The sequence below is a fragment of the Lynx rufus genome, unplaced genomic scaffold (assembly GCF_022079265.1).
Source record: "Lynx rufus isolate CCGP_SWC_20201006 ecotype Redwood Valley unplaced genomic scaffold, mLynRuf1.p SCAF_7, whole genome shotgun sequence".
Lineage (NCBI taxonomy): Eukaryota > Metazoa > Chordata > Mammalia > Carnivora > Felidae > Lynx > Lynx rufus.
The window spans coordinates 132,172,629-132,198,910 of record NW_025814889.1 but is presented as its reverse complement, the minus strand read 5'-3'; the positions used below and the strand labels follow the sequence as shown (position 1 = coordinate 132,198,910).

At 45.7% G+C, this 26,282-nt stretch overlaps 1 protein-coding gene across 1 annotated transcript in view; it reads left to right on the top strand.

Moving 5' to 3' along the window:
• FAM227A (family with sequence similarity 227 member A) overlaps nucleotides 1-26,282 on the top strand; it is a 77,231-nt gene that overhangs the window by 46,246 nt on the left and 4,703 nt on the right. Inside the window, exons 13-17 of the mRNA XM_047065102.1 lie at nucleotides 583-677; nucleotides 8,315-8,472; nucleotides 10,380-10,532; nucleotides 18,248-18,388; nucleotides 24,907-25,038. Coding sequence (XP_046921058.1) covers nucleotides 583-677; nucleotides 8,315-8,472; nucleotides 10,380-10,532; nucleotides 18,248-18,388; nucleotides 24,907-24,985 — 626 coding nt within the window. The 3' untranslated portion in view covers nucleotides 24,986-25,038. The remainder of the gene's footprint in view (nucleotides 1-582; nucleotides 678-8,314; nucleotides 8,473-10,379; nucleotides 10,533-18,247; nucleotides 18,389-24,906; nucleotides 25,039-26,282) is intronic.

The following is a 26,282-nucleotide window of genomic DNA, read 5'->3' as shown; positions in this document are numbered from 1 at the left end:
TACTAGCATTTTATTTTGTTTGTTTGTTTGTTTGTTTGTTTGTTTAAAGTTAGCTCTATACCCAATGGGGGGCTTGAATTCACAACCCCCAGATCAAGACATTGCATGCTCTACTGACTGAGCCAGCTAGGCACCCCACTGCTTAGCATTTTGAAAGCCATCAGGCCTCTCCTTCCTTATTCTCTGGCCATGGTGTAACTTGTAGAGAACTGTATGCATGGCATCTGAGTTGGTGTTACACTTGTTATTTGCATGTCTTTTTTTTCCCACTAAGCTGTGAGTTGCTCGAAGATAGTCTATTTCCAGCACCGTGCATGGACCTAACACATAGTAAATGCTCAGTGGATGTTTGTTGGATGGATAGATGGACGGATGGATGGATGGACAGATAAGTAGAGGGACAAATGTGTGGCTGCAGGTATATATCTGGCTAAAGTACAAGTGAGATTGTATGAATTTACCTGAACTATTTCCCAATGACCTGAATACACCCAGGTAATTCATGCGATTAGGAAGCGGAGATCTGCCATACATGCTCTCCAATGATGCTTTCTTTTTTTTTTGCCAACGTTATATTGACAGAGAATCGCCGGCAGACTCTGGTCTTGAGGAAAGCTGCAAAACAAGTCAAGAGGATATCAGAAGCAAGAGAATATGAGAATATGCTTCCCAAGCAGGTGAGCACATGATTGGAAATTTAATAGTAGAGATGATTTCAGAGGGGCTAGGAGATCTGGGGAGAAAAGCCAGCCCTGTGAAGATGTCAGGGTCAGAATGGGGGTATTTCTTACAGACGTGGGTGATATAGTCAGGAAATCTCCTGAGAGTAATTCCTGGTGGAGGTAGGTACCCGTTGACTGAGCTTTTTATCTGGATTTCTCCAGGGATTTAAATTACCTGCTTGAAATTCAGGAGCCTTGGTGTAATGGGAAGAGAGCACTGAGCCTCATTGCCCTACTCTAGAAAATGGGACAGTGATTCCTAGGTCATGGCGTTCTTATGAGGTTCACCTGAGATAGTGATATTTAACATGTAATGGACATTTACTACATGTCGGACATTAAACTAAACCTGTACACGCAGTATGTTTTATTTTACTGTCACAGTCCTCTGAGATAATTCTTCCTAGTCTTCTTCAGTTTATTAGTGAGGAAAGTGATGCTCAGAACATTGTCTAAATTCACAAAGCCGATGAGTGTTAAAGCCAAGAGTTGCACACGGATCTGTCAGACTGTGAGCCTGAGCTGTTAATCACTGAGCTTTGCCACTAGCAAAGTCCCCCGAACTCGAAAGTCCCTGGATTAATGTGTTTTCTCTCCTCTTCTGCTCCCCGCCCCTAGCTCTTCCCCACAAGCCTCTGCGGACGGTAGTTTACGTCAATGGCACCTTCAGCCTTCAGTCCCTGAGCCTTCCTCATTTCTCCATACTTTACCACTGCCTGTTGCCCCTCAGCATTTAGCGGTGACGTTCTGAGAAGTAGGGCAGGGCGGGATGGAAAAGACAGATGGACATGGGTTCAGATCTTGGTGCTGAATCTTTTCAGCTGTGTTACTTGAGCAGGTGACTCAACTTTTCTGACCTCCTTCCATAAAACGGGGAAAATAAAGTCCAGCAGTGGTGACGGCCCTTCCTGCCGACAGGGCTGGCGGCGGGTGACGAACAGTCGTGTCCTACTCTGTGACCCAGCTTGGTGGGGAGGGGAGGCCAAGCGGGTGGAGTGGATGTTAACAGGAACGGGAAGCAGCTGAGAGCCAACGGCCTGGCAGAGGCAAGGGGAAGGGAAGTGCCAAAGGAGAGCTAGCTCAGTACGCTATTCACGGGGGCCCGCGGGACACTCCTGACCGAGGAGCGAACGTGTGATTCTACCACTTGAGGCACAGGTTGGGTGTAACCTGCTGCCTGTTCTTTGCCCATGGTCAAATCAAACAGCGTTGCAGGGCACGTAATAAAAAGTAAATTTCTCGGGGCGCCTGGGTGGCGCAGTCGGTTGAGCGTCCGACTTCAGCCAGGTCACGATCTCGCGGTCCGTGAGTTCGAGCCCCGCGTCAGGCTCTGGGCTGATGGCTCGGAGCCTGGAGCCTGTTTCCGATTCTGTGTCTCCCTCTCTCTCTGCCCCTCCCCCGTTCATGCTCTGTCTCTCTCTGTCCCAAAAATAAATAAACGTTGAAAAAAAAAATTTAAAAAAAAAAAAAAAAAGTAAATTTCTCTTTCACGCCAGACCCTATGCCCCTGACCCAGAGGCAAACACTATTTTCCCATATATCCTTCCAGAAATATCGGGCGGATGTCAAGGAATACAAACCTTTTTTTTATATACACAAACCACAATAGAATATACACTATTTTCATTTTGCTTTTTCAACCTAACACATAATGGCCAACATTTATTGAGTGCTTACTGTATGCCAAACATCATTCTAAACACGTCATATGTATTGAGTCATTTAATCTTCACACAACCCTATGAAAAGTAGTTTTTACTTATTATCCCCATTTTAGGCTCAGAAATATTAAGTATTTCACTTCATGCCAAATGGCTAGTAGGTGGTAGAACCAAGATTTTCAAAAGGATACAATTTATATACCATACAGTTCAGCATTGTAATGTACAATTTAGTGGGCTTTAGTTTAGTTGTGCGATCATGACCACTATCTGACTCCAGAACACTTTTATCACCCCCAAAAAAAGCTGCATACTCATTAGCAGTCCCTCCCCGGTCCCCTGTCCCCCCAGTCTCTTCAGCCACCAATCTACTTTTCTGCCTGTACAGATTTCCCTGTTCTGGACGTTTCGTATAAATGGAATCATACAATCGGTGGCCTTCTATCACTGATTTCTGTCACTTAGCATAATGTTTTCAAACTTTATCCATGCGGTACCGTGTATCAGTACTTAATTTCTTTTTATGGCTGAGTAACATGCCGTGTATGAATAGACCACACTGTGTTTATCCATCTACTGGCAGATGGACATTTGGGTTGTTTCCATCGTTTGGCTGCTATGAATAACACTGCTTCTATGAACATTCACATACAAGTTTTTGTGTGTGCATATTTTTTCTATTCTCTCGGGTATGTACCCAGGAGTGGCATTGTTGGGTCTCTGTGTCTAACTTTAAAAAAAAATTTTTTTTTAACGTTTAAAAAAATTTTTTAAGTTTATTTATTCATTTCAAGAGAGACAGAGAGAGCAAGCAGGGGAGGGACAGAGAGAGAGGGAGAGAGAGGGAATCCCAAGCAGGCTCTGCACTGTCAGCATAGAACCCGATGCAGAGCTCGAACTCACGAAACGCGAGACCATGACCTGAGCTGAAACCGGGAGTTGGACGCTTAACTGACTGAGCCACCCAGATGCCCCTCAATTTTTTTTAACATTTATTCACTTTTGAGAGACAGAAATAGAGAGAGAGATAGAGTGTGAGCAGGGGAGGGGCAGAGAGCAAGGGGGACACAGAATCCAAAGCAGGCTCCAGGCTCTGAGCTGTCAGCACAGAGCCCGACGTGGGGCTCAAACCCATGAACTGTGAGATCATGACCTGAGCCAAAGTCATGTGCTTAACTGACTGAGCTACCCAGCTGCCCCGTTTTTGTTTTTTCTATTCTTAGTAGAAATAGGACAACTTTTGAGGTTCTTAGTCTTTTGCTTATAATTCGTTTGTAGAAGTTCAATTCTTTGTCATCTGTTTGGCAAAAATGTTTACTATTTAATCTTTTTACTTTAATGATGGTATTTTATGTGAGAAAATGTAATTTGGGGGGAGAAACTTATTTTTTAAGAGCCATATTTATTGGTCTTCTGTTTTATGGTTTCTTGATTTCATTTCTTATTAAGAAAGATCTTTATCACTCTACGATTATATGACATATTCTCCCAATTTTTCCCCAATATTTTTATATTATCACCTATTCGCAATACAAAAACGTTACTCACATAACCGAATGTCACCAGGGGTCACTCTGCTCCTTTGAATTTAGCCAAAGATCGGCTCAAGCATTTGTTACACGATTTGTTTGAAGCCCAGTCCTCTCCCCAAATGTCTGTGAACTTGGGGGGCTTACTGGCACCCAGCCCCTCTTCTGTCCTGCATGTGCTGTGCACCTACCACATGGGCCCAAATATGCAACCCCCCTCTTCCCTTCATTTTCGAAAAATCGCCCACACAGGCTTGTGTATGTGTCGTGCAGACAGAAGATATCGCTAAGTTTAAAGAGGTGAGAATAAGGGAGACCTCATCACAGTGGGGCCAAGAACAGTGAGTTGCTCTTAGAAACCTTTTAGTTGCCCCACCAGTTGGACCCACCCTCCACTTCCCTCTCTTTTCTTTTTGAGAGAGAGAGAGAGAGGCATGAGTGCAAGTGGGGGAGGAGCAGAGAGAGGGGGACAGAGGATCCCAAGCAGGCTCTGCTGACAGCAGCGAGCCTGATGCGGGGCTTGAACTCAGAAACCGTGAGATCGTGACCCAAGCCAAAGTCAGACAGACGCTTAACCAACTGAGCCACCCAGGCGCCCCTGTCCATGAGTCATCGAAAACACTAAGGATGTTTAGGTTGGAGAAGGCAACAATGAGAGAAGATCAAGGGCTCTCCTCAGATATTTTAAGGACTATTCCATAACACGTGGTTCTGGAGGAAGATCGGTTAGAATTACAGAGAGTCAGATTTTTATCTCGGGTAAGAAAGAACTTCCTCAGGGTCCAAGTTGTCATTTTAAACCAGCTTTACCCCCTGGCTCTGCGGCAGACCGTCCGCAGGGCTTGTTCCAGCTCTGACTCTCAGACCTCTTGAAACTCATTCCTCTTGCCAGGTCTCTGATGCCAACCCTTCACCCTAGCCCCTACTCTGCTTTCTCCCTGCCCCTTGGATCTGACGTCTGGGAACCTCTCTCCTCTTGCACACTGGCCCGCCTTTGCCCGGTGCTGTGGCTAGGACCAGCCCTTCGCACTCCCGTCCCCAGGTCTCGGTACCCAAGGCCCCTCCCCTGCCTCCTCCCTGCGAGGAGAAATCAGGTCCTTACCAACCTTGGAACTGGATGCTTCTGAGGGTAATATGTTCCTTGTTTCCAGAGTTAGGGAAGCAAAAATGGACCATTCCCTGTTGCTAATATTATCAAAAGGAGGTATATTCGTTGGAATTCTTTGCTTATAAGTGCCAAAATCCGGCCTTGGCCACCGTGAGCAAAGACTAGAAGAACATCAAGTAGCTAGAAAGTCTGAAGTGAGTCCAGGGACCGGGAGAAGAATCATGGCCCTTCCAACCCTTGAACCATCTCTTCAAGGTAACATGTCTGGAATGGGTGAGCCCCCATGTGTTTCCAGTCTACAGTTTACCCCAGTCAAGACTCAAAATCCCAGGAGCGGGAATTTTGACTGACCAAGCTCATTGCACGTGCCCTGGTTCTAGCTGGGTGGGTGAGAGGCAGGCTCCGGAAGAAGCTGTGAAACCTCTGAAGACCCCCCTGATGGCCCTGCTAGTGGCCTTCACAGGGGAGCAAGAATTTTTTAAAATAATTTTTGAAAACAATTTTTTAATGTTTATTGTTTATTTATTTTTGAGAGACAGAGAGAGAGACAGAGAGCAAGCAGGGGAGGGGCAGAGAGAAAGGGAGACACAGAATTTGAAGCAGGCTCCAGGCTCTGCACTGTCAGCACGGAGCCCAAAATGGGGCTCGAACTCATGCACTGAGCGATCATGACCTGAGCCGGTCAGATGCTTCACCCACTGAGCCACCCAGGCGCCCTGGGGGAGCAAGACTTTTGGCTTAAAGTCCCCACAAGCCTGAAGGCAGTGGAGGGCAGGTGAACTCCCTCCAGTGCAAGAATCGGGGCCTGTCAGGAAAGGAGGGTGGATTCTGGGCAGACAAAAGAACAAGTTTAGGGTAAATGGGGAACGAGATTAGTGGACCCTGGGTCCACTTTGGAATCTTCTAGACTGTGGGAAACAATTTGTTTTTCACCAAATAAGTTCACCAAAGCAAAATGACCGCTTATCTGCCATCACCATCATTTCATAGAAGGAAGGTTATTAATACAAAAAAGCGGAAAAGGCAATCTCAGAATAAAAGAACGTCCTTAAAGTGACTCACACTCACTTTAAGTCAGATTTACGACAATATTTTTTTTTTCCTTCTTGCCCTCATTTCACTGGAGACCAGTGAACACAGACTTGCCCCCTCGTAGGCCGTAGGGTTTAGGAGTCTTGGGCTAAGTGATGTGCAGCTTCCTTACTAGCCCCAAGTTTCTGTGATCCCAGTGGGATCTTGCTGTTGAACAGTGATTCTCCATAGGGGCTGGGGAGGGGCAAGTTTGCCCCCTGGGAGACTTGGCCCCTGCCTGGAGACATTTCCAGTTGTCACAGCTGGGAGTAAAGGAGGAGATGGCATCCTACTGGCATCTAGAAACCAGGGATGCCGCCCAGCTTCCTACTATGCACGGGACAGCTCCCACCACCATCAGTTTTCTGGCCCAAGATGTCGAATGACGAGGTTCAGAGACTGTTATAGACAGAAGGAACGTCTCAGGAAGCAATTCAAGTCCAAAAAGGATTAGAGAAGAGTGCACTTAGGCGTCGTCACAGCCCTTATGCAGGAGGCAGAGTTTTTTAGTTAAATTATAACTCCTCCTTTAAATAAAATGTATTGCTTCTTTAACCCAACACCCCCCAACCACTGCAGAGACCTCTTAACCACTCCTCACATCCCCTCTCACCCACTGCAGGAGTTTCTCTGCATTGCACTCCTAGGGATCTGCAGAAAAATTAGTCCGATTACGTTGAGCCCCAGCTCAAACCTTCTGGTGGCTTCTATCACACTTACAAAAGATTGTGGTTCCTTACCTTTTCACAGCACCCCCCCCCCCACAGACCACTTCATGGAAAAGATCCCTCTCCTCCCCCATCTCCCTTCCCACCACCCTCCACCCTTTGCCCCACTTCTTTTTTTTTTCTTTTTCTTTTCTTTTCTTTTTTTTTTTTTAAGATTTTAAGTAATCTCTACACTCAGTGTGGCCTCAAACCCACAACCCTGAGATCCGGGTTCAAGAGTCACATGCCAAGCACCCCGCCTGCTTGATCCTTATCTGAAGCACTTATTATTCCATAATGTCATGTTATTCTTTCATTTGTTGGTTTGTTGATTGTCTTTGTCTCAACTGTAATGCAAGCTCCATTAGAATTTGTCTTCTCGGCTGAATCCCCAGCACCTAAAACAGTGTATACACGTGGTAGGGACCCAATAAATATTTGCCGAATGAATCGTTAACATTTTGGTAACTATGCTTCCAGTCTCCCGTCTATCTTTTTTTTTTTAACTGATTTATTTCATAGAAAAGATACAGGGGCACCTGGGTGGCTCAGTTGGTTAAGTGTCCAACTCTTGATTTCAGCTCAGATCATGATCCCACCATCATGGGCTCAAGTCCTGTGTCGGGCTCTGTGCTGAGCATGGAACCTGCTGGAGAGTCTCTCTCTCTCTCTCTCTCCCTCTGCCCCTCTCCCCAACTTGCACTCTTTAAAATAAATAAATAGACATTAAAAAAAAAAGAAAGAAAATACATAATACCATCTACCCAATTTTGCCTCTTGATTTTTAAAAATTTTATTTTACAGACAGAGAGCACGTAAGCAGAGTAGAGGGGCAGAGAATCTCCGCACTGTGTGTGGAGCCTGACACGGGGCTCAATCCCATGACCCTGAGATCATGACCCGAACCTAAATCGAGAGTCAGATGCTCAGCTAACTGAGCCACCCAGGCACCCTGCATCTTGGGGTTTTTTTTTTTAATTTTTTTAAATGTTTATTTATTTTTTGAGAGAGAGACAGAGCACAAGAGGGGGAAGAGCAGAGAGAGAGGGAGGCACAGAATCCGAAGCAGGCTCCAGGCTCTGAGCTGTCAGCACAGAGACTGATGTGGGGTTCAAACTCATGAACCGCGAGATCATGACCCGAGCTGAAGTCGGACGCTTAACCAACTAAGCCACCCAGGCGCCCCGGTGCATCTTGATTTTTTAATCCTCTATCAGATATGAAACAGTTCCTTAGTATTGACTCTTCATAAACATTTTAATAGTGGCATAACTATTTCTTGGGGTAGAGACACCAACATCTTCTTGAACACTCGGTTTATTCTGATCTTTTGCCGTTGTAAATATCTATCTGATTTAGTACGTAAATTTTTTTTCTTTAATTGGTGTAATTTCTTTAGGATGGCATCCTAAAACTGGAGTTACTGGACAAAGAATGTGATGAGTACCTTTCCATTTCTTAATATAGGCTGTAAGAATGACAATATCTTATTTTTCCCTCTCTCTTTCCTATTCAGTCTTACCCAGCCTGCAAAAGCCCCGAGCTGACTTTGAACTTCTTCAACATTTACGGGAAGAGCCCTCTGATTGTGCACTTCCTCCAGAACCACGCCAGTCTGCAGCAGCACGGCAAAGACGTGTTGATAGTCAGAAGGGAAAAAACCAAGAGCATCCCATATCCTTTCCTCCAGTGGGCAGGGCTCACGTTACGCCAGGCCTCTGCTTCTCCCAGAAGCAAGGGTGTGGAGAGGTACCCAGCCCTGAGCACAGTGCTTGGCGCATAGTAGGTGCCCGTCAAGGATAGCCATTGATAGGAGCCTAAGGGTCGTTTTAGTTCCAAATCTGCCTCATGAGCTAGCTGTGTAGGATCCTGGGCAAGTTAATTTCCCTGTGTGCAAAATCTCTTCCTGTCTACCAGGGTGAATGCTAACTAGGTGTTCAAACATATTTTGCAGCTCAGTAATGCCTCCCAGAGGCTCACTGACCCTAGAGTGTGTATCGATTAGGATTTTGGGTCCAGGTATGGGTTTGTTCTAACCTCCTCCTCACACACACACCCCTCCTCCAGGCTCATCAGCGAATCCCTGGCCCTGTTGGCATTTATCTCAAAGATTGGGGAACCGGCTCAGATCTTAAGAAAACAGATGTGACATGTTGGTGTCCTATGTCCTAGCAAGCAGTTTGCCATAGGGGGTCAGAACAGGGAATCCGGTAAACCTGGACTCAAGATAACAACCCAACTGTTGGCCAGCTGAGTGACCTTAGACAAGGCTCAGCTTCTCTCTTAGCCTCGTTTGTTGTTGTTGTTGTTGTTGTTGTTGTTTTCCATCTATAAAATAGGATAACAACACCTGCCTTCTAGGGCTGTTATGCAGAATACAAGCACAACAGCCATAAAGGCTTACCATAGTGCCTGGCAGGTAACAAGTACTTGAATGTTACCTGTCAATACACCGTTTCCCAGCAGGAAGAGCTTCCAGAATGGACTGGGCAGCACTTGCCCAGTAGAGCTCATATCCCCAAATGTATTTATATGCCTATAGGCAGAGAATAATAGCTCACATTTCATAGCACTTTATTATTCATAAAGCACTTTCCCATGTGTCACCTCTTTGCTCAGTAGACAATGGAATGCAGTGGAAGGAGCCTGGGCTGGGGACACATAGCCCCAGATTTGAGTCCCAACTCAGCAAGCCACCGGCCTTAAGGTCTCGTGTGCACAGTTTAACCTCTGAGCTCAATGTCTTGATCAGCTCCTTCCTCAAATAGGGATAATCATACCAAACCAATAGAGTTGTGACCAGGATTATGTGGTAGATGGCTGACTCTAAATAAGTAATAACTATCGTAATTATTATTAACATCATCTAAGGTAGGAATGATTATCCCTATTTTACAGAGGAGAAAATGGAGACGTAGACAATGACTTATCTTGACTTGAGATCCCAAACTTGTGAGATGCTGATGGATCCAGAAGGGGTAGAGAGGGAGGGGGAGGCACAGAGGTGGGGGAGGCACAGAGGATTTTTCAACGTACCCACATGATATAGAGGATGAGCCCTTGGGACGGAAAGGAAAGGAAAGTTGGAATCCCTTCCTCTTGGCCACTGTGACGATAGAGTAAGAATTGTATTTATTTGTTTATTTTTCGTTGAAGTGTAGTTGACTTACAATACTGTAATAGTTTCGTGTGTGCAACACAGTGACTTGACAATTCTGTACATTATGAAGCACCTCCCACAATAAGTGTAGTTACCATCTGTCACCATACAGAGTGGGAATTTTAGATGGCAGTCCCAAGAAAGCATTTCCTAGCCTTTCCATCAGCGGGAGGAGAGAAGGGCTTTATTGGGGAGGATAGCCTCTTGCCTTCCAAAGTAGGCCATGGTCAAAGAGCAGGAGTCATTTCCTGCTCAGATTCCAGTGGTCTGGTCCAGAAGCAGGTCATTTTCCCCACTCTGCCATCTCACCACCCACCCCCCCGCTCCCGGCCCGGCCATGCACGAGGCCATCCCGCTGATCAGGCTCAGAGTCAATAATACCAACTGACAATGTGGCAGTTTCCTTGACGGCTGAAGCCACTGAGTCCATCCTGACGTACGCCGAGGTCATCGAACTGACCCTGATCAACATGAAGAAGCGGAAGGAAAACCTTCGCGTGCTGAACTGGCTCCACTGGAATGAATGGAGTTATTTTCACGAATACCTAAAGGCACTACAAGAAAACTTCCTCAGGTATTTAAGGGCTTTAGGGAAGGGGCGTTGTTTGAGCACCTGTCTATTGTCACACGTGGCAGGTTTTAATTGGAGGCCTAGCCCTGGGACTATCTTTTTTTTAAGTTTATTTATTTTGGGGGGGGGGGAGTGGGGAGGTGGGGCAGAAAGGGAGAGAGAGAGAATCCCAAGCAGGAACAGGCTGCGAGCTGTCAGCGCAGAGCCCAACGCAAGGCTTGATCCCACGAACTGTGAGATTATGACCCGAGCCGGAATCTAGAGTCGGATGCTTAACCGACTGAGCCACCAGGTGCCCCTAGCCCTGGGACTCTCTTAAGCACATTCAGCTTTCTTGTGGTTAGAATGTAAACCCCAGAAAAACAGAGACCAGATGTTTCCTTGAAAGTTATTTTTTTCTTAAACTACAACATCATTTATGTTCAGTGAGAAGAAACAAACAGACCTGGAAAAGCACCTGGCCAACATTTTTCTAGAAAAAGACCTAGTCTTTTCTCCTGGGTCCGTAGAGGTGTATCTCTAAACAATCTAGTTTACAATCTAAACAATCTGTCAACCTAGTTTTTAGACTTTTTTTCCTGCTTAGCAGCGCATTATGGATATTTTCCTGTGCCTCCAGCCATTTGCAATATTTTTAATTTCTTTAGAAAATGTTCAGACCTTCCAGAAATGTTAAAAGAACAATGCAGTGAACATTGTATGCCCTCACTGTGTTTACCAATTATTCACATTTTGCCACATTTTCTTTCTCTCTGTAGCAATTAGGTCAAATTCATTTCCCCAGTGGTGCCCAGAATATCCTTTTTGGTCCTACTTTGACTGCTTCCCAGACAAAGATTGGGAATTATAATTTTTGTGATATCACTTTGGCGTCTTTTAATCTATACCGGTGCTCTTCCTCCAGCTTCGTTATTATTCCCTGAATCAATTATTACATTATTAGTTTCTTATGACATAGATTTTTTTGAAAGACTCAAGCCACATTCTGGATTTTTCTGATTATTCCTTCAGGGTATCATTTATTCCAATATATCCTCTATTTCTTTTTTTTTTATTTTTTTTATTTTATTTTTTTTTTAATTTTTTTTTCAACGTTTATTTATTTTTGGGACAGAGAGAGACAGAGCATGAACAGGGGAGGGGCAGAGAGAGAGGGAGACACAGAATCGGAAGCAGGCTCCAGGCTCCGAGCCATCAGCCCAGAGCCCGATGCGGGGCTCGAACTCACGGACCGCGAGATCGTGACCTGGCTGAAGTCGGACGCTTAACTGACTGCGCCACCCAGGCGCCCCTATATCCTCTATTTCTTAAAAAAATTTTTTTTTCATGTTTATTTTATTTTTGAGAGAGAGTGAGAGAGAGAGAGAGAGAGAGAGCCTGAGTGGGGGAAGGGCAGAGAGAGAGGGAGACACAGAATCCCAAGCAGGCTCCAGGCTCCGAGCTGTCAGCCCAGAGCCCGACGTGGGGCTCGAACTCAGAAATGGCGAGATGGTGACCTAGGCTGAAGTCAGATGCTTAACCCACCCAGGCGCCCCTATCCTATATTTCTTGTAGATGGGACATCGGGGCTATCCTAGGTGCTTGATAGGATTCAGATAAGATCTTTTTGCCAAGAACACCTCATAGACAATGTTGTGAATACACATGGCACAACACCGGGAGACACTCGGTGTCAGGTCAGCCAGACCCGTGGTCTCTGCCAGGCCTGTCCACCGTAGACTCCATTTTTGTGTCGTTAGTCTGTAATAAGCGACGTGATTCCTTGAGACTGGATGAATAGGTTCTCCCCACATCTTCGCCCAGTAGTTTTAGCATCCCTGGATGGTTTTTGCCCGAATCAGTTCTTATATTTGGGTGTGCAAAAAGGCCATCTTCCGCCTCCACCATCCCCTCCCCATTTAATAGCTGGCACTTCTCTGTAAAGAAGAGATCACCTTCTTTCGCTCCTTGTGTCTCTCCCTCTCGTGTCTTCTTCACCCGCTCCCGTAACTCTTTCACAGGGACATCCTGGCCACAAAGGAAGCTTAGGAAACAGCTGGCAAAGAGAAATTAGATGTCCATGACTGGACCAGAGCAGGACCCGCTGGGCACTTCATTACCCAAAATAACACTGGATTCAGGGAGCAAGGGAGAGAGAGAATGGCTGTTGGCTAGGCAGCTATCTGTATCTGCCATAATAGGAGAGAAAGACAACCATGAACACATAGGTAACTACTTCAGATACCAAGTGATATAGTGGCGTTAGTTTCAAAACATGATCCACGCACACTCACAAAAAACCCAGTAAACACCAGAACCACAAAAAATGCAGTTCAGCCTAAATGTTCACCAAAAGATGATTGGTTAACAAGCTGTCATATGTGCATATCTGCAGCCAGGAAAAATGGCACTGTGAATTTAATGCTCTTATTTCATAAGGAAGGATGGTCACAACATATTATTGAGACCAAAAAAAAAATCAGGATGTGGGGTGCCTGGGTGGCTCAGTCAGTTGAACGTCTGACTCTTGATTTCAGCTCAGATCATGATCCCAGGGTCATGGGATCAAGCCCCGTGTCAGGCTCAGCACTAAGCATGGAGTCTGCTTAAGATTCTCTCTCTCTCTCTCTCTCTCTCTCTCTCTCTCTCTCAAAAAAAAAAAAAAAAAAGAAAGGTAGTTAAAAAAAATCAGGCTGTAAAATAGTGTGTGTGATAGACACAGTTATTTATCCCCATTTTACAGAAGTCGAGATCAAGGACAGAACCTTAGAGGGCCACCACATATATGGGGAGGACAAAATATGGGGCAGAGGAGGAGTGGCCAGAAGGAAAGTCAAGATGCACCAACCATGAGGCCAAGGGAAGAAAGGGTTAAGGGAAGTAGTGATCAGCAGTGGGCGTGCCAGATGGAGAAGCCTGGGGCTGAGACAAGTTTGGTGATTAGGTAGAGGATGGTCTTAGCAGGGCTGAAGTCCGACACCAGAGTCTGGGACCTTAGGGGCAAGGTGTGGACCCCCAGGGGTGAAGGAGACCACTAAGAAGCAGAAGGAACAAAATTCTGTACCAAAAAGGGCAAGGTTGGATGGTGAGTAACAGGGCTGTTTAAATGTAAAGTGGAAGATACAAGCCAGTGTGAAGGGGGAGAGATGGGAGTTGCAGGTGAGGGAGGAGAGGGTCAGGATCAGGAAGCTACGGGACCCGGAAACGCTCTCCAGGACTCTCCTTGCTTCTGCCTTCGTTACTTTAGTTCCATATGCTTTGTTTCTTCTTTACTCATTGTCCCAACAGATTTTCAGCCACTTCTACGCACCAGGTGTTATGTCCTGTCTAGAACATACATGTCTGTCTCTCCCAATAGTTGCAACAATCCTTGAAGGTGGGATCCTTGGAATGACAGCGGCTAGGGTCGGGATGGAAGGGTTTTTATTTGCTGGCTCTGCGATGTCGGGCCGGTCACATGTATTCAGTTTCTTTGTTGGTTAAATGAAAATAGTATTTCCTACTTTGGAGAGTGGCACCGATCAAGTAAAATAAGGCACATAAAGCCTGTTTACAGGGCCAAGCCCACAGTAGGTAATTGGACCACTTAGAATAAGGCTTAGCTTCGAGTGACAAAAGAACTCAAGATAGTGGCTAAAACGGGATACAAATTTATTTCTACTGTTTAAAAGGAGTCCAGTAGATATGGCAGGTTGCAGTGTCAGGGACCCAAGTCCCTTTTGCCTTATTTCTCCATAATCCTTCGCCCATGATGCAGCTTCATAGTCTAATATAGCTGCTCGAGCTCCAGCCAACAGGTCCACGTTCCAGCTAGTAAAAAGGAAGCTAAGTCCAAAGAAATGCATCCCTCCTGTGAGTCCCATGCAAACCTTCCATTTTTCATTCCATTTTTCATTCCATTGACCAGAAAGAGTCACACCTAGCTGTGGCATTAGCAAGGCAAAAATAATTTAGGGCTCATACTACATTTATTGAACATTACATCTACAGTGTATTTATTTCAGCGATATACAAGGACATCCTTGTCTAATAAAGGCATCTTTATCAGGTGAATTATAGTGTAGATATTTTAAGACAGGAGAAGCTTTGTAATTGTGTGTGAGCAATCTCATTGCTAAATATATCCACTTTTTGTTGGAGAAGGCATTTCATGAAGTGATTCTAAAAATTTTGTCTGCAGAGGAAAATGGTGGCCTCAAAACACATCTGTGCTGTCAGACATCAGGGCAGGGCTACCCTTGGGGAAGTAAGGCCTGACTGGGTAGAATATGGTTGTGGGGGCCTCTGGGGAGCAGGCAGTGGTCTGTTTCTTGACCTGGGTGCTGGTTGTGGGTGGGCTCAGTACACAAAAACTCCTTGAGCTGCACATTTAGAGTCTATGAACTCTTTGGTATCTATGTTCTAAAGGAACATCTTAAGGAATTCCTTTTCCTGGTGTGTTCCTTTCCCTTGAAGTACTACAGTGGCTTTGCAGTTACCTTAGTATTTAAAAGACTCCCATCAGGGGCGCCTGGGTGGCTCAGTCGGTTAAGCGTCCGACTTCAGCTCAGGTCACGATCTCGCGGTGCGTGAGTTCGAGCCCCGCGTCGGGCTCTGGGCTGATGGCTCAGAGCCTGGAGCCTGCTTCCGATTCTGTGTCTCCCTCTCTCTCTGACTCTCCCCCGTTCATGCTCTGTCTCTCTCTGTCCCAAACATAAATAAACGTTAAAAAAAAATTTTTTTTTTAAATAAAAATAAAAAAACAGTAAAAGACTCCCATCTGAAAGAGATCCATAATGATGAAGCATTGATGGATGCAACTACACGGTGTCTGGGATTTGCTTCAAGATAACCCATTTGGGGGCCGTCTGGGTGGCTCAGTCAGTTAAGAATCTGACTCTTGATGTCGGCTCAGGTCATGATCTCGCGGTTGTGAGATCGAGCCCCGTGTTGGGCTCTGTGCTTGGGATTCTCTCTCTCTCTCTCTCTCTCTCTCTCTCTCTCACTTTCTCTGTCTCTCTGCCCCTCCCCAGCTCACATGCATGTGCGTGCGCTCCCTCTCTCTCTCTCTCTCTCAAAATACATAAACATTAAAAAAAATAATAAAAATAAATAAAATAACCCATTTGGGGTGGGAATGGGGAGTGCAAAGGGAGTAATAAATGAATCAAGATTAACCTGTTGGTAACTACTGAAGTTAGTCTAATGGATAAATGGTGTTAATTATGCAATTTTCTTTACTTTTATATATATTTTTTGAGTTTGTTTTTTTTTATTTTATTTTATTTTTTTTTTAATTTTTTTTTAACGTTTATTTATTTTTGAGACAGAGAGAGACAGAGCATGAACGGGGGAGGGGCAGAGAGAGAGGGAGACAGAATCGGAAGCAGGCTCCAGGCTCTGAGCCATCAGCCCAGAGCCCGACGCGGTGCTCGAACTCACGGACCTCGAGATCGTGACCCGGGCTGAAGTCAGACGCTTAACCGACTGAGCCACACAGGCGGCCCTGTTTTGTTTTTTTTTTTAATGGTAGCCGTAACAAAAAACCAAAAGGTGACCCATGCCCTTTGGAGTATTACTTGCAGATGGGCTAGGACTCCTCTGGGACCTCAGTTACCACTTACAGAGCATGTCAGTTAGGAGAACTGTTTTTGAAGTCGGACAGACCAAAGCTCTGTCTCTCTCTCTGCATGAATTAGGTCCATCACGTAGCCTGTGTGAGGCTTGGATACCATCTGTAAAACAGGGACACTGATTGTTCTCACAGGACAGTTGTAGGTGAACGGCGTTCCATTGTAGATATCTAGCTCTGCACCTGGCTCAGAGGAAGGGCTCAGTAAATGAAGGCTGTCAGAGATCATACCCGCAAGCCCACACCACGCAGAACAGGACTCGGAGTTGAAAGTCTGTAGTGGGGGGAGACCCGGAGCAGCCCCCCTTAGAAAAAGCAATCCAGGAGTCCCTGCTGTAGGTGTGCACCGAGGGAGCCGGGTCACTGGCTGCCGGAGAACTTCGTTTACATGTGAGTCCAGAGCCCCCAGTCCTCACGCTTGTCCGGGGGCAGAGCACCCACCATTCGGAATGCTCTTTGCAGAACCCCGTGAAAGGTTTCAACATATGATTCTGTCCCACAAACTAAAGATGCTTTTCCAGTGGAAAATACGGGCCTAAGGCACACGTAGGCTTCAACAGCTCAAGAAATAACAGTATAGAAAAATTACCGAAGAATTACGTCAACGCCTTTCCGTCAGAAAACGTGATCGTAACAAGGACACGTGCTATTTGCTGTCCCTTGCCTCTTCGTCGTACGCAGAAGCAGGCTCCCCAGGGTTAAGAAAAGTTGTGGCGGAATGTTGTTGCAGCAGAATTTCTTCCTTTGACGTGGGAAAAGATGCCCATTGTTGGGATAACCATTGGTTTTGATACAGGCAGACTGAGTCCGAGGACCCAGGGAAGGGTCCCCCAGGACCAGCCGAAGGGGTCCTTGACTTCGCGCAGGATAGAAATCAAATGCAAGCCAGAGAAAGTGAAAAGACTTTATTGAATAGTGTCAATGACAGGTAGAGAATAGCGGACGGATTGTCTGGGAGACTTGGAAAGGAAAGGAGAATGAGTCTCATCCCTGCCTGGGGTTAGGGGCTTATATTGGAAAGGGATCTAAGGTACGTGTTTCTTCAGGAGTTCAGGGTGGCGTCCGATCAGAGGTGTCAGAACAACAGGTTCCATAAATTCCCGAAAGTAGGGATATTGATGCCAGTGTCAGCCTGGAACGTGTTTGGGATCCGGCTCCTCTCAGACATTATCGGGTGTCTGGGGGCCAAGGACAAAACTCAGACAAGAATTAACTTTCTTACTTCCCCCTAAAAGTGGGAACACAGCTTCTTTGGCTCATGCAGAAATGAGACCTAGCAGAAAAACAGCAAAGACGGAGCCTTTCTAAAATGGAAGCCCTTCAGCCTCCCTACCTCAGTTTAGGCCAAGTTCAATGCTGGTTTTTTACCAGTCCTTCTGCATCTATCCTGCGTCAGCAGAGAAGTATCTGACAGCATCTTAATTCGCACGGATACATTTCTATTGCTATTTTGTGTACCTTGAGTGCCCATGTCTGCTTCTTCATCAAGTAAATGTCCGCTCACATTTCAAAAGTCAGCTGGTTTATCATCCAATTCATCATTCCAAACGTGTGCCACACACTTATCTGACACACTCCGCCGAAAACCTTCTGTAAGAACACCAGGAGGAGTAGCCGGTATTTACTGGGCACTTCCTTTATTTATTACGTACCAGACACTATGCTAAGCACTTGACCTGTATAGTAACTCAATCAATCCTCACCACAACCCCACTTCCTATTATCACCGTGTTGAGATGGGTCCCCCGGCCTGGAGAGCTTAAATAATCTGCCCAAAGTCACACAGCAAGTGGAAGAGCCCCAACCTGAATTCAGCTTGCCCTCAAAACTCAGCTTTCTTTCAGATCGTTGATTTCTTCACCTGTCCTCCTAATTTGAGTGTGTGTTCCTTGAGTTTAGGAACCACATCTTCTCTAGGTCTCCAAGGGCTGATATGACCCCTACAGCACACAGCTGGGGCTCATGACCGAGTTGTTGGTATGGAGTCAGCTCTCCACTTTAGTCAGCTGCTCTTAAATGAGTACATTTGTAAATATTTGTCTCTCTTTACGTATGAAAATAGGAGTGAAAACATCATGTGGACTCTTGAGGTTTTTTTTCATATGTGCCGTTGTGATTTCCCCCACAGGGAGGTGAAGAATATCGATCAAAGAGCATTGGATCAAAAGAAGGCAAATCGCATGTTCATCCAACCTTCAACCTTCATTGAAGAGTCCCCCGACAAGAAATTTAGAGGAAGCCATGAGAGGGAGATGGCGTTTATTTCAAGGTTTGTTCTGTTTTTCTTTCTTTTTTTTCTTTTTTTTTTTTGATGTTTATTTATTTTTGAGAGAGAGAGAAAGAGAGAGAGGCAGAGAGAGAGGGAGACACAGAATCCGAAGCAGGCTCCTGGTTCCGAGCCATCAGCACAGAGCCTGATGCAGGGCTTGGACTCATGAACGGTAAGATCATGACCTGAGCTGAAGTCAGATGCTTAACAGACTGAGCCATCCAGCTGCCCCTTTTTCTTTCTTTCTTTCTTTCTTTCTTTCTTTCTTTCTTTCTTTCTTTCTTTCTTTTTGTTTTGTTCTAATGTTTATTTATTTTTGAGACACAGAGAGAGAGCTCATGCGTGCAAGTGGGGGAGGGGCAGAGAAAGGGAGGCAGAGGATCAGAACCGGGCTCTGCGCTGACAGCAGAGAGCCCGATCTGGGGCTCTGACCCGAGAACCATGAGATCATGACCTGAGCCGAAGTAGGACCGTGTGACCGACTAAGCCACCCAGGCACCCCTCGAGGTTTGTTCTAACAAAGACCGTGGAAAAGTGGAAATGTGACCACTGTCAGAATTCTTAATGATGTGGAAATGTTGGAAATTTCAGAGCCGACGGCCAAGAAAGAATTTTTGAGACATCTTTGGTGCAAAAAGGTGGTTTTACTAAAGCAGGGGGACAGGACCAGCGGGCAGAAAGAGCCGCACTGGGGTCCTCAGGGGTGACTGATCATATGCTTGGAAGTGAGGTAAAGACAAGGGGACTTTTCCAAAAGGTTTTTCATATGCTAAGGAAGACTCACCTCCAAGAAGCTTAGCTATTGTCAAGCTAAAGTTGTTTTTCCTGCTAGCAAAGCATGGACATTAAGACTGTTGGAAGTTCCTGGAGGAACGTCACACTCTGCCTGTCTCACTGACCTGTCAATGGGCTGCGGGTTATAAGGAAATTTAATTTTATCTACATTTCTTCCTGCCTCTGTTCCCCATGTCACTAATACATGGAAAAGAGCACATGAAGGTTTACTCACTTTTATGTGTTATTCACCCAACTCTCATTTTCACTATAATTCATGGTAGTAGGCGGTGAGGTTTGGGAGTGAAGGCGGGGGGGTGTGTTTGTGGGGTTTAGAGCTGACAGCCAAGAAGGAACTCTTGAAGACATCTTTGGTGCAAAAATGTGGTTTTAGTAAAGCACAGGGACAGGACCTGGGGCAGAATAGCTGCCCAAGTGTGGGGTTGACTATTTTGTGGAGTGGGGGGAGAGAGAGTCCAGAGGTAGTTTCCAAAGAGACTTTCATATGCTAAAGACGCACAGATTCCTGGAAGCCTAGCTATTATCAAGCTAAGGTTGTTTTCCCCTCTGGCAAAACATTAAGACAGTAGGGGGTTCCTGGAGGAATGCTATTATACTCTGTATTTGCCTCAAGTATTTGTCAATGGGCTGCAGGTTATAAAGAAATTCAGTGTTACCTGCCATTTCCTTCTTGCCTTTGGTCCCCAGATCCCTATGGAGGGGTGATGTTGGGGCTCCAGGAAACTGAGTCTCTAGGTTTCTAGAGATGAGGCTATTGATAAGATTGCCTTTTTCTTCTAATTTAGTAAGATATTTGTCAACTGATAGATATTCTATCGTTTGTTTTCTGTCCTTTCCTTTGTCCTTTCCTGTGTTCGGGTAGCCGGGAGTGTCCAAGGAATATCATACATATCCCACCTGGGAGGAAGGGTTTCTGCTAGCTTGTGCTTGGCCCTCCGCTTGCCTTAGGCTCCCTCACCTGTAATAAGAGTTACCAATGATTTTGTACCTCCTCTGTGCCAAGCATTTGCACTTTATGAACTGTACGTCAGTTCAAACTAGCTCGAGCGGGGGAAAGTCCAGTGGCTTCAATAACTGGGAAGGCCACAGACAGGCCGGCTGCAGGCATGTTGGACCTAAGGGCTCAATGACATTTTAGGTTCTCTCTCTCTTTTCCCCTCCCACCCCCTTTCCCTCTGTGTGCTGGCTTGTTTTCCAAGCTGCCTTTGCCTACAGAAAAAGAGGGCCACGGACAGCCCCAAGTCTATGTTCTTACTGTCTATGACCTCAGAGGAAGAGGGACATTCTTTCCCAGCCTCTATAAACCAAGCTTCATAAAAGTCTGATGGCTCTGCTTGGGTAATGGCCCTACCGATCTGTGTATAACACAGTATTTAAGTATTCTTGAACACTGTGTTCAAGAAACAGTGCTATTTGATTAGCCAGACCTGAGTGTCCCTGTGGCCTGAGAGAGCGGGGCACAGTCAGTGACATAAGTTGAATGGGTGAGATGCCATCAGACAAAGACAACATGCCTACTTTATATCTCATCAAACCCTATTAGATATCATCACTGATGGGGTTTGGGGATGATGGTGGGGTTCGGAGCTGATGGCCAAGAAAGAATTCTTAAAGACGTCTTTGGTGCAAAAAGGTGATTTTGTTAAAGCATGGGGACAGGACCCTTGGGCAGAAAGAGCTGCACTGGGGTCGTACCCGAGTAACTAACTGTATACCTTCAGGTTGGGAGAGCGTTATGGATAGAGTAAGTCTCTAAGATATTTTGGAAGCAAGGTTTCCAGGACCTTGAGGGGCTAGCTGTGTTAGGCAAACGCCATTTGTTACGGTTTAGTAAAACCTCGGTCATGAGACCCTTCAGATGTATATCAGGGGGTCATACGCTTGGAGTAGGATTGCCAGCATATATCTTGGGGGAGTTGAGATAAAGGAAGTTTCGAAAGGAATTTTTATATGTTAAGGTAGACTTACGGGATCCTGGAGGTTGGGATAATGTGAAGCCAAGATTCCCTTTCGTCCCCAGCAAAGTGTCATCACGGGGGCAGCTGAGCTCCTAGAGGGAGGTCACTCTGCCCGTTTCAAGGACGTGTCAGTGGGCTGTAGGCAGCAGCGAGTTTAATTCTTTTTGCCTTTGTTTCTCACATCACCATGGCAAGTCCTTAAACCCCCTTACATCTATTTTTTTTAATCTTTTAATTATTTTTGAGAAAGACAGAACATGAGCGGTGGAGGAACAGAGAGAGAAGAAGAGACAGAATCTGCAGCAAGCTGCAGGCTCTGAGCTGTCCGCACAGAGCCCGAAGTGGGGCTCGAACCCCCCAAACCGCGAGATCATGACCCGAGCTGAAGTCAGAACTTCACCGGCGGAGCCACCCAGGCGTGCCCCAAACCCCCTTACATCTCGACAAGGGTGATATTAGGGCTCCAGGAAACGGAGTCTATAGGTTTCTGGAGATTAGGTTTGGATAAGATTGCCTTTTTCTTGCAGTTGACTGTTATCGGTAGACTGAAGGAGACGCCTGTCCTGCATGACTGTGACCTCTATCCGTCAGCCAACTTGCTTCTTTCCTTTTCCCCTGTTCTTGGGCAACCAGAAGTGTCCGAGGAATATCACACATTCCCACCTGGCAGGGGTGGGGGGTTGCTGTTAGTCTGTACTTTGCCCTTGGCTCCCCCCACCCCCCCATCAATCACTTCCATTTTACTGAATGGAAAACTGAGGCACTGACAAGCCAAGTAAACACTGACTGAAGGCCTAGTGTGCCAGGTCCTAAAGATACAAAGAAACAAATACAGGCAAACCTTGTTTTGTTGCTCTGTGCTTTGTGGCACTTTGCAGATGCTGTATTTTTTTTTTTTTTTTTTTTTTTACAGATTGAAGGTTTGTGGCCCCCGTACATGGAACAAGCCTATTAGCGCCATTTTTCCCAACAGCATTTGCTCACTTCCTATCTCTACGGCACATTTTGGTAATTCCTGCAGTATTTCAAACTTTTTAATTATATTTGAATTACTGCAATCTCATGATAAGACTTTAATGGATGAGCAATTGCTTGTAGGGGTGAGCATCCGCTCCTGGTGAAGACACTATGAAGATTGTTGAAATGACACCAAAGGATTTAGAGCATTCCGTGAACTTAGTTGATAAAGGGCTCCGGTTTTGAAAGAAGTTCTATGGGCAAAATGCTATGAAACAGCACTGCCTGCTACAGAGAAATCATTCGTGAAAGGAAGAATCCATCCACGTTGCAAACTTCACCATTGTCTTATTTTAAGACATTGCCACAGGGGCGCCTGGGTGGCTCCGTCGGTTAAACATCTGACTTCGGCTCGGGTCATGACCTCAAGGTTTGTGAGTTCGAGCCCCGTGTCAGACTCTGAGCCTGGAGCCTGCTTCGGTCTACATCTCCCTCTCTCTCTCTCTCTCTCTCTCTCTGCCCCTCACCCACTCATGCTCTGTCTCTCTCTATCTCTCTCAAAAAATAAACATTAAACATTTTTTTTAAAAAAAGAAAAGAAATTGCCACAGCCACCCAGCAGCCTTCAGTAACCACCACCCTGATCAGTCAGCAGCCATCAACACGGCGGCAAGACCCTCCACCAGCAAAAAGATTACCACCTACTGAAAGCTCAGAGGTGGTTAGCACTTTTTTAGTAATAAAGTATTTTTCAGTCAGGCTAGGTACATTTTCTTAGATATAATGCTATTGCACACTTAATAGATTGCAGTATAAGGTAAGTGTATCTTTTATATGCACCGGGAAACCGAAACAATAATTTACTAGCATTATTGCAATATTCACTTTATTGCAGTAGTCTGGAACCAGACCTGCAATATCTCAGAGATATGCCTCTATTTTTAAAAATATTATTTTAAGTGCTGTGTTATAATAATTGTTACTATTACTTTATAATATTATGGAGGTCTAATTTACCATAAAATTTGCCCATTTTAAGCAGACGATTCAATTAATTTTAGTAGATTTACAGAGTTTTGCAACAACAGCTGCTACAACCCAGTGTTAGAACTTTTTCATTATCCCAGAAAGATCCTTCATGCTTGGTTGTAGTCAATCTGTTACCCTCTCCGTTTTCAATTATCTCTCTGGAAATGACATATAATATTGCCACTTTATTTCAAGAGCCAGATATTACGGTGATGTTAGTTTCAAAGGAGACTGGGAAGTGTAGTTTAAAAAAAAATCTGGACATATTACCATCTTAGACAAAAACTGACTCCGTCGCTAAAGAAAAAGGGAGAGTGGATGATGGGTTGGTAACTAACCATCGCTGTCACAGATAGATCGTGTTATACTCTCCATTTTTGAGAAGAAACCAAAGCTTAATGGGTTGAGAAATTTAGCCAAGGAAACTTTCCAATCTTTTTTTTTTTTTAAGTTGATTTATTTGTTTTGAGAGCGAGAAAAAACACGAGTGGGGGAGGGGCAGCAAGAGGGAGACAGAGAATCCCAAGCAGGCTCTGTGCTATCCCCACAGAGCCAGACTCAGGGCTTGATCTGAACCACGAGATCATAACCTGAGCCAAGATCAAGAGCCACCAAGGCACCCTGGAAGCCTTCCAGTCTTAAAGGTTACAATTTTAATTTTCCTCTTAAAGAGGAGAAGACCACAGTTTTTTTTTTTCCTTTTTTAAACAATTTATTTTAGAGCGGCACCTGGGTAGCTCCGTCATTAAGCATCTGACTTCCACTCAGGTCATGATCTTGTGGTTCATGAGTTTTGAGTCCCACATCTGGTGAACTCATGCCCCGCTTCAGATGAGCTCCAGCCCTGCTTCTGTCTCTCTGTCTCTCTCCCCCTCCTGGGATTCTCTCTTTCTCTCTGCCCCTCGCTCACTTGCGCTCTCTCTCTCTTTCAAAAAAAAAAAAAAAAGTATTTTAGAGAGAGAAAGCGTGTGAGCAAGGGGAAAGGGCAGAGAGAGAGAGAAAGAGAGAGAGAATCTCAAGCAGGCTCCATGCTGAGAATGGAGCCCGACACGGGGCTCAGTCCCACCACCCTGGGATCGTGACCTGTGTGGAAATCAGGAGTCGGACACTCAACCAACTGAACCACCCAGGCACCCCCACAATTTTTTGATAATAGCAGTTTGACGTGAGACCCACCGGCTTGAACCGCAGAATCTCCCAGGATCGATAGTGACTCACTGATCTATCAGAAATGGTCTCTCTGATACCCACCTTAGATTCTCGGAAATATAAAAAGCCAACTCATTTTAATTTATGAATATTGTTGCTCCCCCCGACTTTCCCATCTTCTAATTACTTCTTAATCTAGTAACCCCTAGCTGACCCTTAAAACCCAGCTCAGGTATTACCTCCAGGAAGACTTCCCTGACTTGCCTACTCGGGGTGCCCATTGTGTGCCCTGCACTCTCCTGATCGTGCCCCACAGAACATAGCCTACTTAGTCACAGACTTGCCTGTCCGCTTGTCCATCTCCCCAGAGTGACGATTTGGGGAGCTCTCTCAAGAGAGCTTGTTTCCTTAGGGGCCAAGTTCAGTGCCTGGCACCCAGCAGGCCCTCAGTCAGCTCTCAGAAGATGGATGAGGGGACCCTGCGCCAGTCATTTGCTGTCTGCCGTTGTCATTGGTTCATTTGTCAGCTTTTTCTTTCACCATCCATCAAGATTCCAGCGCAACCTTTGAAGAAACCACACGGAGTTCTGGATCCGAGTTTTGTAAAGTCTTTTTGGTTTCCCCCCACAGGAAGGAAAAGGAGGGGAGGAAACGAGAAGCAAGACAGACGTTGAGCCTCTCTCCCTCGTCACTCTCAAGCCCTGATTAATTCTCTTCCCTGGGACTAGGAAGCTCCCGCAGGAGCCCGGATATTTCCGCCAGGTAGGGTAAGACAAGAGGAACAAAAGGAAACTGTAGCCAAAGACTGAGAAACAGAAACCGGGAAATACTCCACGATAGTTTTACAGGTTTTCCGAGGCTGCGTGAAAAGCAGAAGTGGTTTTTGGTTTCGTTTTTATTTTGTTATTTTTTTTTTTGCTTGGCTAACCACATTTACTCATGCATTTATTCTTTCGCCCATTATCTTATTTGAAATACTACAACTAACAGTGTTTTATTATACTATGATAAGGGCCACCGTTTATTAACTAAACACATTAAGCTCAACACGCTACAAACATCACCTCATTTTAACCTTCGCAGCAGCCATATGAGTAGAGGTTACCCACTGCATTTTACACAGCAGCAAGCCCAGGTTCAAAGAGGCTTCCAAAGTTCCCTGCGGTAGACACTGAATAAATCACAGTAGCTGACACACAGTCCCTATTTTCAAGGGGCTCACAACCTGGTGGAGAGAGGGCAGGTGTATCAACAAATTAATGCCCTAAGCTCCAGAGGTGCTTACACAGAGGGGACCCAGGAGCCATGCAGAAACACTTTACAGAAGCGTGGTGTCCCTTGACCCACATCTGGAAAGGATAAGAAGGTGTCTGCCAGGCAGAAGGAGCGGGTGAGGCAAGAGACAGGCATTCTTGGTGGACAGAGCAGCGGAGGCAAAAGTTCAGAGGCAGGAATTAGCATGGCAGGGGATCAAGAAAGTGTGTGACATGGGGCGCCTGGGTGGCTCGGTCAGTTGAGTGTCCGACTTCGGCTCAGGTCATGATCTTGCGGTTCGTGAGTTCGAGCCCCGCGTCAGGCTCTGTGCTGATGGCTCGGAGCCTGGAGCCTGTTTCCGATTCTGTGTCTCCCTCTCTCTCTGCCCCTCCCCCGTTCATGCTCTGTCTCTCTCTGTCTCAAAAATAAATAAACGTTAAAAAAAAAAGAAAAAAAAAGAAAGTGTGTGACAGGGTTCCCGGGAAGGTGAACCCAGAGAAGATCCTTTGACAAATCAGGAAGGGGTATCATCTGTGAAGCACTTTCTTTTCTTTTTTCTTTTTTGTTTAATGTTCATTTATTTTTGACAGAGAGCAAGACAGAGCATGAGCAGGGGGAGGGGCAGAGAGAGAGGGAGACACAGAATCCCAAGCAGGCTCCAGGCTCCGAGCTGTCAGCCCAGAGCCTGACATGGGGCTCGAACTCACAGACCGCAAGATCACGACCTGAGCCGAAGTTGGATGCTCAACCGA